Genomic DNA, 14,730 nt, shown 5'->3' on the forward strand with positions numbered 1-14,730 from the left:
TGCCTCTGTTTTTCTGCAGGAAACGGAAACCTGCAGAATGGAGACCGGGTGCAGATGTGAACAGTTTTCTGTCATACAGGGCATAAAAAGTTACAACCATGTTTTGTGCAAAAAAATTGCAACATTTGTAACTCTCTGGAAAAGTTGGCTTTATGGTAGAAATCTGGCGTAAGCAATGCAGAAAATGTATGTTGGCTAATGTATATTTTGGCCCAGGTGCACAGTCCCCTGGAGTGTGGGTCTCAATTAAGAGGAGTCGAGTACCTCAACATATAAGAGACGCATCCTACACCAGCTCCAGGACTATGAAGACTTGTATTAGTCTTCATAAATCTGCCCCAAAGTACCTAAATGGCGCCTATAAAAATAGGATTGTCTAAAGGAAATAATCTTATTATTATGTTACTTATACTGAGCCCTGTGATACATAGGTTTATATGATTTGTAGTGGGAATTCTGAGTAACAAGCAGAGGAAACCCTGACAGGACTCCTAAGAGAGATAGTGAGAGACCGGCCTACCCCACCCACACACAGTGATTGACAGCTCCACCTGGGTCAGTGTATGTACACAGAAGGCTATCCGCAATCACTGTGTGTGGCGGAGTCATCAGGACTCTCAATGTACTGTTTTCTCTCCAGACTTTCTGCTCCCATTATGCTAAGGCCAGGTTCACACGGAGTTTTTTGGTCCGAATTTTGAGGCAGTGGCTGCCTCAGAATCCGGTCCAAAAAACGGCTAGCCGCGACTGGATACCAGTGCAGTGCATACAGTGCATCAACATCCAGTTGCAGCATTCCGCTCCGGACTAGGCCCAAATGAATGTGCCTAGTCGGGAGGGAGTGTCGCAAGGCAGATGTCTGCGGTTGAATCGGCCATGGAATCCGCCTGAAGAAAGGGCATGTCGCTTCTTTTTTCCGTGAGTGGGAACAAACTGCTCGCGGAAAAAGAAAATGACTGGTTCCTATAGATTTCAATGGGATGCGTTTTTTTGAGCTGGATTTTGACGCGGATTTCACATCAAAATCCAGACCAAAAAACCCCATCTGTACCCGGCTTCAGTGTACTGTTTTCTCTCCAGACTTTCTGCTCCCATTATACTTATAAGAAAACCACCGGTGTTTCCATAGGTATAATTGTCATGCTGCGATTTCCAAGACCACAAGTATTGGAAATCGCAACATGTCCACTGCCCGTATTTGTCTGCAATATGCGAATCCCAGCCACTTTGCAGGGACTGTAAAAAGATGAGAATACCCTTTTAATCCCTATTGAGGTTTGAAGGACGGCAAGTAAAAAACGTCAAGGAAAAATGTAATAGTCCTAAGGCAGTGTTCATACGTTGCAGTTTCTCACTTACTGAAATTGGTGGTCTGGGTGCTAGTGCCCTAATGTATTCACCAAGCTTTATTGGTATTTTTTTTTACACTGACATCTTCAGTACAGTGTAATTCTACATCAGAATGCCTAAAAATAATAAAAATAATACTTGAAAAATCAGACTTTCTATGAAGTGCTATAAATATATAAGCTAATACAGTAATAAATGTTAGCGAGTATAAAACACTAATTTTACAATATCAGAGACCAGTTTTGCCAAAGATATAAAAGTCTGTAACAGCCAATATCAGAGTATACCAGAGGCTGTGTAAAGATTATTAATAAAACACAATGTATATATTGCTTTTTGAGAAAGTATATGTGGGAAATATATTGCTTTGATGTTAACCAGGAGACTTTCAGCCGTGACCTCTAAATAATGTGTCCGGCGTTTATTAAAGGGAAATACACGGGCGCAAAAATACAGAGGAAATCTCCGCACAAATAAATCCCATAATAATCAGTGAATATCGACGTACATCGCACATTTTGGTATGTTTGGTAATTGTGCAGTCTTCTGATGTATACCTTAAACTTATCCATAGTCCCCCATTGACCCAGCTTAGACTGAGGCCCTACGTTGCAGAAACGCAGCTTTTTTTGTTGCAGATTTTGTTGCGTTTTTTTTGAGCCAAAGCCAAGAATGGCTATAAAACGAATGGGAAATATATAAGACGTTCTACCTTCTGCTTAATCCAATCATGACTTTGGCTCACAAAACCTCAGCAAAATCTGCAACAAAAAAAGCTGCGTTTCCACAACAGCCTTAGGCTAAAGCCCCAGAGGACGATGCACCGTGCCAAAGCACTGCAGGAAAAAGCGCGGCGGGAACACTTCACGATTGTTCTTGCAGCGCTTTGGACAGAAAATTTGCAGAGTTTTCCTTTGTGATCTTTCTGTTTCAATTATACCTATGGGGAAAGCGATGGCGTTTCCGATGTCCAAATCCACGCTAGTTTTGGACATCATGGCGTGTCTGCCTTGTGGTTTTACCATTTTATTCCCTAGAATCCCATCCACTTTGCTCTGACTCTAAAACGCCATGATTTTTTCTGCTGTGTTTTCAGCGCAGGCAAATTGTAGCATTCACGCCACTTGGGGCCCCGTTGGGCTGAATGTGCAGTGGTTGAAAGGACTCCCTGTACTCGCTTTGTGGGGTAACCCCTTTAAGTCTAAAACTCCACTTTTTACACCACCCCATTATTGGAGGGAGAGTACAACAATTGTTGTGACTTTTTAAAATGATAAATCTGTTATACAGACTAACCAGGCCCACTTTCACACCCACTTTTCAAAAATGGTGTGAGTGGCTTAAAATTTAAAATTTCACTAAATTTAAAATTTCGCTAAATTATTTGTCGCAATAAAATCTATTTTACAGCTTTTTGATGCCAGGATTCTGGTGATATACGAGTAAGGGAATTCAAGTATTTCTCCCCCCTACCTTTAGCTGGTCCAGTCAAGAGCAAGGGGAATATGAAATGAATTGGGACTACAGATGGCAGAATTGTCTCTTCTTCTCCAGCCTTATCCCGGCAGAGGCCACAACGCCTGTGCTTATAGTAGCAGATAGAGATCAGGGGCTGCGCCGGGCTTCTGTTTGATAAATGACTTATATTGTGCTTTCCCCTCATTACAGTTGCAGTTTCTTCTCCTTATCTGCTCCGTCTATCATTGACGACACTCCAAGAGAGCAAAAACATGATTCTAGTATCTTTACATTCTGTACACTGGCGCTGGAAGGTGTTAGGAGATGAAGAGGTTAAACATGAACGGCTTTGCCTCTTTATCTGTCTGCATTTCCTCTTGTCTGGATAGATTCGCGTCTGTGTCCTTTATCTCGGCATCTTTCTGAGTGACAGTTTCATATTTAGAAGGCAGGGGGTGACATTTCGTTTTTTTGGAGTGTACTTGCACTATATTATTCTGTCTGAGCCCCACATCTTTTGGCTTATTTGATGGGGAGATTGTTGTCCGGGACTATCAGCGGGGCAACTCTGTATTACTTTGCAGAACGGTGCAGCTCATGCATATGTCTGGGAATGTAATAAAGCTTTTTCAATTTGACTGTTTTTAGACGTTTTCAATTAAAAATAATGTATTGTATATGTTTTATTATGTTTGTCTATAATGCTCAGGGTCTTGTGGGTGTCTATGTCATGTAATGATGGGATATTGCACATATTTAGTATTGGATTGTGCGGTTGGTTTCCATTATATTGCTCTAGTGATTTACAGGAAAGAATGATGCACATATGCACCTGCAAAAGCTAAGGTTGTTTAAATTGTGAGGTACCATTATAATACAAAAAAAACAAAAAACAGGGCTGCGGAGATGACAGGTCAAACCACCATCTTAGACTTTTGTTTTTCTACAGCCTGAATCTGGCTCCAGCTTCTTCCTAAATGACAGCTAAGGTCAGACAGAAGCAGTAAAGCTCCTCTAAGGGTGCATTCACACTACGTTTCCTGAAGCTTATTCTGAACGTAAATCACGTTCAGAATAAGCGGCGTATAAAGCAGCTCCATTCATTTCTATGGGAGCCGGCATACGAGCGCTCCCCATAGAAATGAATGGGCTGCTTCTTTCACTGCGAGCAGTCCCATTGAAGTGAATGGGAAGTGCCGGCGTATACGGCTCGGCATGAGCATAGCTTGCCGTACACGCCGGCACTTCCCATTCACTTCAATGGGACTGCTCGCAGTGAAAGAAGCAGCCCATTCATTTCTATGGGGAGCGCTCGTATGCCGGCTCCCATAGAAATGAATGGAACTGCTTTATACGCCGCTGATTCTGAACGTGTTTTACGATCAGAATAAGCTTCAGGAAACGTAGTGTGAATGCACCCTAATTCAGGAAAAGAGCAAGTGATTGACTTTCTATGAACGCAAATTTGCAACAAACTAATAAATGATACAATATCTATAAATGTATAATATAACAACTAGATTTTGCAGCTAGAGTCAGAGATGGTGTTTATTTTCCCTGATGAATGGGAGAAAATTGGAGTTGCGCTGTAGTAACCTGGCACTGCCACTACCCACTGGTTGGAGCTCATTGCTTTTGGCTTCCTATGCTGAATAGTTCCAATGCCAGCTTCCCCCCATATCAGCTGATCAGTGCAGGTGCTAAGTGTTAGTTCAATGGGTATATCCAAAATTTTCATGGCAGAATAACAGAGAAACAGCACAATGAAGTGGACTAAGAAAGATGATGCACAATTGTTATTTCATGGCATTTGCAAGTCAGAAGAGATGAGAGATTCTCTAATGAAAGACTCAGATCTTCTTTCCTTTCTATCAATTCCCCTGGTGGCTCAAAAAACTTGCCCAATAACTGCAAATGTAATTCCAAGTATTGCTGTGTGTTGTTAAGGATGTGAATTTCTCAGCCTCATTTTCCACTTTCTTCCAGGTCCAACATTCGGCCAGAATATGCCACTTCCAATAACCATGAATTTAAGATGCACACATTTGAACGGGTTACATCCTGCAAAGTCTGTCAGATGCTGCTCAGGTAACTCATCTAATAGGACATAGTTATCAGCTCGGTCATCTGTTAGGCTAAGACCCCACGTAGTGAAGCGTAGTAACAAAAAAAACAAAAACGTGGAATGAAACGTGATGGAAACGCATTGTGTTTTTTTGCCACAGAATTTTTCCGTTTTCCTCTGCAGACTTTTTGCCCCTATTATGCCTATAGCATTTCCCTGTTATAATTGTCACGCTGCAATTTTCAACAATGCAAGCATCTTTAAAAATGTAGATTTTCTGCTGCAGATTTTTATATTTTTTTTGCAATGTGTAGATGGCATTCGCTAGAATCCCATCTACTCTGCAGGTACTGTAAAACGCAGTGGTTTTTTACACAGCAATTCCGCCAAGATCAAAATGCTTTGTTTTCTTAACTTTTGAGCCCCAGCTTTAGGCTGGCTTCACACATCCGGATTCAGGCTGGGAAACTCGGTCCTTATATTGAACTCAGCAATTCAGTTCAGCTGAGCCAGGTGCAGGTCAGTAAGGGGGCGTTCACACTACCGTCAGTGACTGACAGGTAGTGTCCGCTCCTAGTGTCCGTTCAAAATCTCGCACGGACATTAGGAGCGGACACTAGCTGTGTCCGTGACACTTGTCATTCATTTAAATGGCGATCAGGTGCGTTCTTTTGCACTCCGTACCTGTCCTTAGCTATCCGTTTGTAAAAATGTCCGACTTTTCAAGCGGACAGAAAAAACCTACATGTCGGGTGCAAAAGAACGCACCCGATCGCCATTTAAATGAATGACAAGTGTCATGTACACAGCTAGTGTCCGCTCCTAATGTCCGTGCGAGATTTCGAGCGGACACAACCTGTCGGACACTGACGGTAGTGTGAACGCTCCCTAAATCTGGCTGATACAAGCCCCAGTTTCCCAGTCCAATCTTGGCTGTGTGTAACCAGATTGAGACACATGGGACAAGCTGCTGTGGGGTTACTACTCCGAACTTGGTAGTGGCAAACCCAATACAGTGTACAGTAGCAGCATAAACATTGAGATTTCTGCATCCATGTATTGGAATTTAAACTTGAAATCCCAAGTGACCTGCGTGTTGGGTTTCAAACCTCTGCTGGGGATTTACCTGTAACAGACCTAGGACCAGACATTGTCCATGTGCTGTCTCTTGTTCAGTCCGTTTTTCACATCTTCATTGCTAGGTGATCCTTAAAAATAAAGGAGACACATACTTACCGATGCAAAAAAAAAAAAAAAAAAAAAAAAAGGATGACATTAACCTTTATAGTGAACTTATTTTTCAGGGGGACGTTCTTCCAGGGATATTTTTGTTCAAAATGTGGGACGGGGGCTCACAAGGAGTGCCTGGGCAGAGTGGATACCTGCGGGCGTGGAGGTATGACATATCGGCGGTGACTGCAGTGTTTTAATGAGACTGTAAAGCAGGGAAGGAATAATTAAAGTTCATTGGGAGTGTGATGTGTTTTTATTGGCGCACATATACTCTTAAAACTGCCATTTATATGCACAATTACAGCCGCATGTGAGATTCATGAGGACTCTGACCCTCCTTAATTATCACAAGGGTAGCTAGGGAAACAGTCGGGAATTGCTTTTGACTTTAACCATTAATGTGCCTCTGCAGTGAGTCCCATGCACTACATCGCTTTTTAATAGCCACAGTTAGTCATTTTTGTGTTAATGAGGATGCGGTATTATGTTAGTAGAGCAGTAACACTGAAGTTACAAATATGTTCTGTATTACAGTTTTAGCTACATTAGGGCACATTCATTATAGAGGCTTTCCCATCTGGGCAAGTTATGGATAGGGGATGGCTTGCAGATTGGTGGGGGTCTGACTGCTCAGGCGTTCATTTATCAGGAGGACAGGAGATTTTTACCTATATTCTTATAGAGGTATCTGATCTGTGGGGTCTAACACAGATAAGCTGTTCTGGTGGCCTCCAGGCATTGGAAGCATGTGCAATCTGTTCCTTTTTAGATAATAGTTAGCTCCGTCCATTACATACAGGTAGTCCTGGGAGCTGCAGCTTTTCTCCTAATGTTTAATCCTTAAGTACTATCATGGTGTCTATCATAATGATATGTGTAGGAGTATGATAGTGGTCTATGCTAGACACCATGATAGTACTTAAGGGTTAAATAAGACAGACTACAATGGAAAACCCATTGGGACTGGAAAACCCCCTTAGGGTAAGTTCACATGGGAGTTTTTTGGACCGGAATTTGATTGGAGACTGCCTCAGATTCCGGTCCAAAAAATGGCTAGCCACGACTGGATGCCTCTTATCATGCACCTATTGCTAATGAATGTGCCCGCTTGTGTTTAAGACTTCAGACTGATAAGTCAATACCTATTAATGTATACAGTCTAGGCAGTCCTAAGCTTCCATATATTAGTTTACTGACGGCCTAAACCCAGTAATGACCTTCTGATGTGTGTGGGGTCCCCTGTCTGTTGTCTTTGGGCAGTTGAATTTCAGCATGCCATGTCAATACTTTGGACTGACATCAGAAGGGGTGGCAGGGACGGACCTGGAGCCACCTACTTGTTACACTACCAGTCTACACCTATTCATGCTACTATGTACAATCTTACTGTGCCCAGCTCGTCCTACTGGTAATGCTGTTTTCTAATTTCCTTCCAGAGTCTGGGACCTTGATGCCTTGGGTAGGTTAGTTTTTTTCTTATTCCAATAGCTGTACAGTATAAACTATTTTCCTGCCATATGCTTCTGAAGAAAAGAGCAGTGTTTATGTGTGTTTGCAGAATGAACATATGTCTTATATTGCTGCAAAACTGGAGAAGGGGATGTGATTAGGAAATGCGATAAGTAACAGTATTACAATGAAGGCGTTCACTGAAGTGCCGGATTAACCCTCTCCAAAAGTAATATGGTCTTAGTAAATGTCCGGCATGGTAAAGGGCCTACAGGACAAGCAGACTCATTGGACTGTATACAGTATATATTGTTTTATCATTGTCCGTATCACGGTGATAGAAATGCATTCATGTTAGATGTTAGTGTTGCACAGCTGAGTTAATCCATCTCTGAGTGGTTGTACACGTAGGGTTTTTTGGCATTTTTTCAGCTTTTTACTTTCAGAAGGCGGCATGCAGAAGTTGTATATTATTCAATATGGTTTTTTTTATTAAATGCAGTACTAACATCACTTTTTTAATGCCTTTTTTGCAAATTTCCAGGTTTTTTTTGCTTCCCTAATACAAATTACACCATCCTTTAGGTCTAGTATAACATCTCTGCCTGTTCGGGTCTCTGCGCCACCCTCTGCTCGCGTGCTGCGGCGCAGGAGGCGTGTGCAGTTTGGTTCATAGCTTAAAGTTTTTGGTCGCACTTTGTGAACACGGCTCTAGTGCTGTGATTGCATTTGCACCACACCCGTCTTCTGCCCTTGTTTGTCTCTGCTCCTCTAATGGTTAATCTGGCCTTGCCCTGTGATTGACAGCTGCCTTCCTGTCAACTCCATGGGCGGGTTCTTCCTCCCAATTTAACCTTGGCTCTCATTCACATTGGTGCTTGCTATTGCCGTGTGCATACTTGCTCCTTACTGTCACTATTTTGCTTGCATTCTTATCCTTGACCTTTGGCTTCCCCTACTGACTATTCTTTGGATTCCGATTTGGCACTGCATCGCTCGACTGTTACTGACCCTTGGCTAGCTGACCTCTCTTTTTTGTTGTCCGTCTTGTCTGCGTTTTGTGTCTCACCTATACAGGAAGGGACTGTCTTCGTGGTTGTCACCTATTACGTAGGATAGGGCCTGGCAATAGGAAGGGAAAGTTAGGGGCTTCAGCTTAGGGCTCACTGTCTCTTGTGTCCCGTCCCAGGGTTCAAACAGTTACTGGGGAATTGCGGTCCTAGCAATTCCCTTACATCTAGCCTGCAAAATTGTCTAAATAAAAACCCTTATACAAAAAATGCAGAGAAATTGCATAGGAATATAAATAAATAAATAAAAAAAATTGCAAAATTAAAAATGATTTAAAACTAAAGCCCTAATGTGTCCGGTTAAATCAAAAGGTTTATATAGGATCAGTAATATAAGAAAAGTATTGCATTTCCTTTATTAAGAATCCTTTTTTTTTTTCAAGTATATGATGGAAATGGCTAAGATGTGTTTTCTTAGCACAGCCTTTTGTCATTCAATGAAGCACAGATTTTACACCTCGGAGAGCTATTTTCTTTTGTGGCAGGCAGTATTACATCTTGAAAGGCCGTCCCTTTCCTTATACGTTTAGAGCCGATTGAACACTTGGACAAAGTCACTGCACTGAAGGTTATTCCGACTTACAATTAATATAGGAGTTACATTTCCATAGGTTTCAGTGGTTATAAAGAGTATTGTCAGCTGTCACTCATTCTTACCTTTGTTCTTTGGATTAATTCAATATTCCACATTATTCTAAGTCCCCCGACTCTGCCAAGTATGGAATAGAACTGGGCTGAACGGTCTCAGTCATGTAAAGAAGGACGAGCCTTCTGCTCCAGGTATTCTAAATTCAGTTCATACTTGTGACACCGGCGCCATGACTGCTATTAATCTGTACAAAGACACCCATGGGCTAGTAAGCCAAGAACAGCATGCTCGCTTCTAGAATAATACATAAGCACAACCTGGAACATAAACACCACTGTACGGAACAAAGTGCTAACAAATGACTAGAGTGCCGCAACTTTTCTGGCTAGATATTAAAGTATTACCTCCCATTTGTATTATCTCATAACGGAAAGGAACGATTTATTTATTTATCTTCAGGTTTGTTCTATATTTAATAAATGTATCTATTGTTTATTGTATTATGTTATGTTTCTGGTATGATCAATGATTAGAACTTCATTCTTTTAGTAAGGAGCTTTGACGCCCTAATATTATTATTATTATTATTATTATTATTATTATTGTTATTAATGTATCTGTTAAGTCTTCTAGGTGAGGGCAGTATGGGATAGCGGGGGTTACTCTCAATTTGGAAATATATAATATTATATGATTTGATTTAGTATTTTCATGTTAAATTGTGACTGTCTTATAACTAAAGCAGGCCATACACATTAGATTTTAGACTGCCATCTCCCATATGAAATGAATTGTGGTTGACGGGTCGTATGGCCAACCGTCCCATATATATGAACAACCATCAACCTTCCCAGACACTTGGAAAATCAACAGATAAAGTTTTTTAATGCTAATGAAAGGATGAAGACGGGAAGAGACCGACAGTTTGTTATTGTGTGTTAGAGCAAACACCCGGCCACAATATAAAAATCACCCATAGGTCTGTCGGACTACCCCATACACAATAGATATCGGTTGGGATCAACTTTAGTTGATGGTTGGCTGTATGGGACGACCTTTTGTAGGTTTATGTACAAAAAGCCATTGGAAGACAGTCCAAAATCTGCCACTTCAGCAGTCTAAAATATATGTATTTGGCCAGCTTAAGTCTTAGAAGTGGTGAGCTAAGCTGTTCTCTTTTCGTATATGCTTGGCTGAATCTGCCTGGTCTCCTGTGCTATGCTACAATACTTTGCAGCATCGGACAGGGGATTATGGATTCTGAATTTTTTATTGGTATGATTATTTTTATGTAGAATATGTTATATGTTGTCAGGACTCATAGAGAGAGAGCTTGAGAGTCCTTCTTCTTCTGACCCACTCACTGCTAAGAGGAAAGGGAAACCGGACTCACGGCTTTCTCTACGAGTCCTGACAGCATTTAACAACTTTTACCTAAAAATACTAAATCACCCCATAGAAAATGATTATCCCAGTGCTGATACCTGCAGTGACACATCACTTTATATGTATTGTGAGTGCATTGTACATACAGTATGTTCTTTAGTTTTACTCATTTATATTAATAAATTCTTTCTAGAGAGAAAATGGTCCTTCGAGGTCAGTGAGACACACAGATTCAGGTGGGTCCTATAGACATAGATTTATCTATCTTTCTGTATTTGTTATACTATCCCTTATTTTACATTGATGTTTTTGGTTTTCCAATCTGTGGTCACTAAAACAAAAATTGTTAAATCACAATTGAATTGAATTGAATTGATGTGAAGTGAATTTTAGGTCTTGTATGGAAGAAGAGAATAACTCATTATGGGTGACTAATTTTTTTTTATTACTGGTGGGGTATACTTTAAAGAGGACCTGTCACCTCTCCTTACACCTCAATTATTGAGTTGTTTTTTTTAATGTAGATTGTGAGCCCCATATAGGGATCACAATGTACTTTTTTTTTCATTTAAGTATGTCTTTGAAGAATGGGAGGAAATCCACGCAAACACAGGGAGAACATACAAACTCCTTGTTCCTGGCAGGATTTGAACCCAGGGCTCCAGCGCTGCAGTGCTAACCACTGAGCCACCATGTTGCCCCCAATTATTGAGTATTTTTTATTATAATTTGGCAGCGTGCCACTCTGTTATGCCTCCTTTAATTTATGGATAAATAGACAACTGGGTGTTACCAATGTCCTTTTAGAGGGATGTGTCCTTATAGATTCTGATACTGTCAGCAGAGATTGGATACTGTGAAACCCTTTAAGTCACATCCCTACCTGGTAACACCCAGGTATTATTTATCTACATACATGTCTAGTAGGAATAACAGAGGAATTGTGTAATGCAAACTTCTAAGAATAAGTGCTCCATAATTGTTATATTATAGAGGTTGCATAGTATAAGAAGGACGTGTCAAGAGAGCTCCTCTCCAAGCACAGGCAGAGATTCAGTCCGAGTCGCAATATTTTGTATCTAAACCACATCTTTAAAATTGAATGACCATTGTATGCCTTATATGAATTAAAGGGACTGTGGCTTTATGTGTTTTTTATGGCCCGCCTGTAACTCAGCACATTACACCTTGACATTTGTAATTGCAAGATCGTTTTGTGGTTAATTATTAATTGAGCTGGGGACGACGTGCCTCCCAATCCCGTATGGTCCCGGGTAAATTACTAACTAAATAAAGAGCACCCAGCTTCTCAGAAATATCCGATAATTAAACAATGGTGACGGAACTTGTAATAAATCACAACTTCTGTAATAAATAGTTTTACTCTACCTTTTTTTTATGAGAATTTTCTAATTAAGGTCTGGTGCACGTGGATGTATAATTGATCTATGTGGTCCGGATTGTGCCCATTGCCTGTTATGGGCTTAATCTGAACCTTTTCATTCCATGAAAGAATTGTGATGTATCCCATTGTAGGCCTTATAACAGAGGCAGTCCTCTAAATCAGGGTTATGGTTGCCTTCAAAGGTCCATTTGTAATAGTAACTACCATATTAACATGATTATTGGCCATGTGTAATCACCGTCACACAACTGCATTATATTCAATGTATGTGAATTAAAGTTATTTATGTGACTGATACTTGGACAGCCTGTTGTAATGGACCATTAAAATATAGGTGATATCCAATTTTTGTCTGTTTTCATCGACCCCTCCATACACTGAAATGTATGTGGGTTCCATAAAAACAGGTGCCCCTTGGGTACAAGATGGCTGTTTTCCTCCTTGGTCATGTGACGTACATACCTACTCCTTCATGAGTTGTTAAATAACCTGAGCCACTATATCACACACATTTTGTTGTCCAAAAGTGGATGTATATTGTATTCCTTTATCACCGACACTGTCTCATAACCGAAAAAACAAAACAAAACATTTTTTCTTCTTGAAACACAGAATTGTATTCACTTTCCCATCTCTCATTCATTGCCTTCCCTCTGCATCAAATTTTCTCTTGTTGGTCATTTTGGAATTATTTCTCAACTCCACTTGTTAGAAACCACCTAAGGGTAAGTTCACACGGAGTTTTGGTCAGGATTTTGAGGCCGTATCCGCCTCAAAATCCTGACCAAAAAGAGGGCTCCCATTGAAATCAATGGGAGCCAGTTAGTCCTTTTTTCCAGGAGCCAGAACAAACCGGTTCTTGGAAAAAGAAGCAAGATGCTCATTCTTCAGGCGGAGTCGCCTCATGAATCCACCTGAAAACACTCCCTCCTCCCACTTGGCCCATTCATTGGGCCTAATCCAGAGCGGAGTACGCAACTGGATGCCGGTGCATTGTCGCGGCTACCCTTTTTTTTTTTGGCCTGGAACCTGAGGCGGCCTCCGTCTCAGCTTCCGGCCCAAAAAACCCCGTATGAACTTAGCCTAACGCTAATATAGAAATACTGCATATCCTTCTGAGCACCAAGATGGCTCCTCTGCCTAGCACAGCAACCTCAAAGGATTCCTTGAGGAAAGTGAGAACTAAAGTGAGACCATGTGGCCACATAAAATGACCCAAAGGGTTGAATTATCCTGCTGTACTATATGTTTGACACATGAACGCTAGAAGCGGTCATTGGTACTGTTATGTGGCATAAAATGTGTCCAATTTAGAACTGCAGTCTCTATTGAAAAAATTTAGGGGTAGCATACCTGGTCACTCTCATTAGGTTCAGTTTATTGAATGTTAACCCAGATAGAGCTGCCCCAGAGAACTGTAAATGTTATCATGGTGAAGGGAACACATTATGGAAGAGCTACCACGGAAGAGCCACGTGGATACAAATTGGTATTCAAACACATTATGTATGTAAAATTATTCCAAACCTCGTAATAAAGCAACTTGATCAATGTGAACCTTAAATCACCACACACAATGGGAAACATCAGCTCCCCGGACTGCAAGGGGATTTGGATAGTTTTTGGAAGGGAATTGTAGAGATACGCATTCTGAGGGCATTGCAGCCCTATGATATATATTCCAGCCAGATTCGGGGATATACTCTCTGAGTGTGACAGATGTTCTGATATGAGGTCTGATCCTTAAATTTCGTGTGGCATCTATGGTGGAATCTGAACAGGATTTTAGGAATTACCTGTAGAAATGAACGGTCTGTTCTGAGGCCTATACATATGGGGCCTAGTCTGGGCTTTGTTTAGATGGGTATGTACTGGAGATCTGGTCTGTGATCTACGTAGATTATGGGTCTGGTCCAGTCTGGGGTTGGTATAACAGGGTTTAGTGTGTGGTCTGTATTCAATTTAGGATTAGAGATGAGCAAACAGTAAAATGTTCGAGGTTCGATATTCGTTTCGAGTAGCCCCTCAATATTCGACTACTCAAATCGAATATCGAACCCCATTATAGTCTTTGGGGGGAAAATGCTCGTTTCAGGGGTAGGCAATGTTCAATCAAATTACACTTACCAAGTCCACGAGTGAGGGTCGGGCTGGATCCTCCGAGAAGTCTTCTCCGTGCAGCGTCCCCGCGGCGTCTTCCGGCTCTTCATTCACTCTGCCAGGCATCGGGCTTGGGCAGAACCAACTGCGCATGTCCGCACTACAAGCGGGCATGCACAGTCGGCTCTGCCCAGGCCCGAAGCCTGGCAGAGTGAATTCACAGCCGGAAGACGCCGCGGGGAAGCTGCACGGAGAAGACTTCTAAAGGTAGGAGGAAAACCAGCGTTGATTGGCCGACTGTATAGTATTCGGCCAATCAATGCTGGTTCTGCATCGAACTTTTCCATTCGAATAGCGAGTGGTACTCGATCGAGTATGAGTATTTAGAATACCGTAGTATTCGATCAAATACCTACTCGATCGAATACTACTCGCTCATCTCTATTTAGGATGTGATTAAGAGGACATACACTATGTGCTATTTGTAGTGCCGTAAGTTGGAGGTACATCCATAAGAAAAATGTTATTAAAAGTTGCCAAGTATCTTGCAGTTAAAACATGCTGCACCCAGGACCTTACTTTCTGCCATATATAAGCTGCTATGTACAAAAACGACATTTTCTCC

The 14,730-nt window shown here is 41.4% G+C and overlaps 1 protein-coding gene across 3 annotated transcripts in view; it reads left to right on the forward strand.

Annotated features, from left to right (window-relative positions):
* Positions 1-14,730, forward strand: part of VAV3 (vav guanine nucleotide exchange factor 3) — a 151,892-nt gene that overhangs the window by 114,375 nt on the left and 22,787 nt on the right. For all 3 annotated transcript variants that reach the window (XM_075287705.1, XM_075287706.1, XM_075287707.1), the window contains exons 16-19: positions 4,795-4,896; positions 6,178-6,269; positions 7,543-7,565; positions 10,794-10,836. In XM_075287705.1, the coding sequence (XP_075143806.1) occupies positions 4,795-4,896; positions 6,178-6,269; positions 7,543-7,565; positions 10,794-10,836 (260 nt within the window). The remainder of the gene's footprint in view (positions 1-4,794; positions 4,897-6,177; positions 6,270-7,542; positions 7,566-10,793; positions 10,837-14,730) is intronic.

Source organism: Leptodactylus fuscus, chromosome 9 (genome assembly GCF_031893055.1).
Source record: "Leptodactylus fuscus isolate aLepFus1 chromosome 9, aLepFus1.hap2, whole genome shotgun sequence".
NCBI lineage: Eukaryota > Metazoa > Chordata > Amphibia > Anura > Leptodactylidae > Leptodactylus > Leptodactylus fuscus.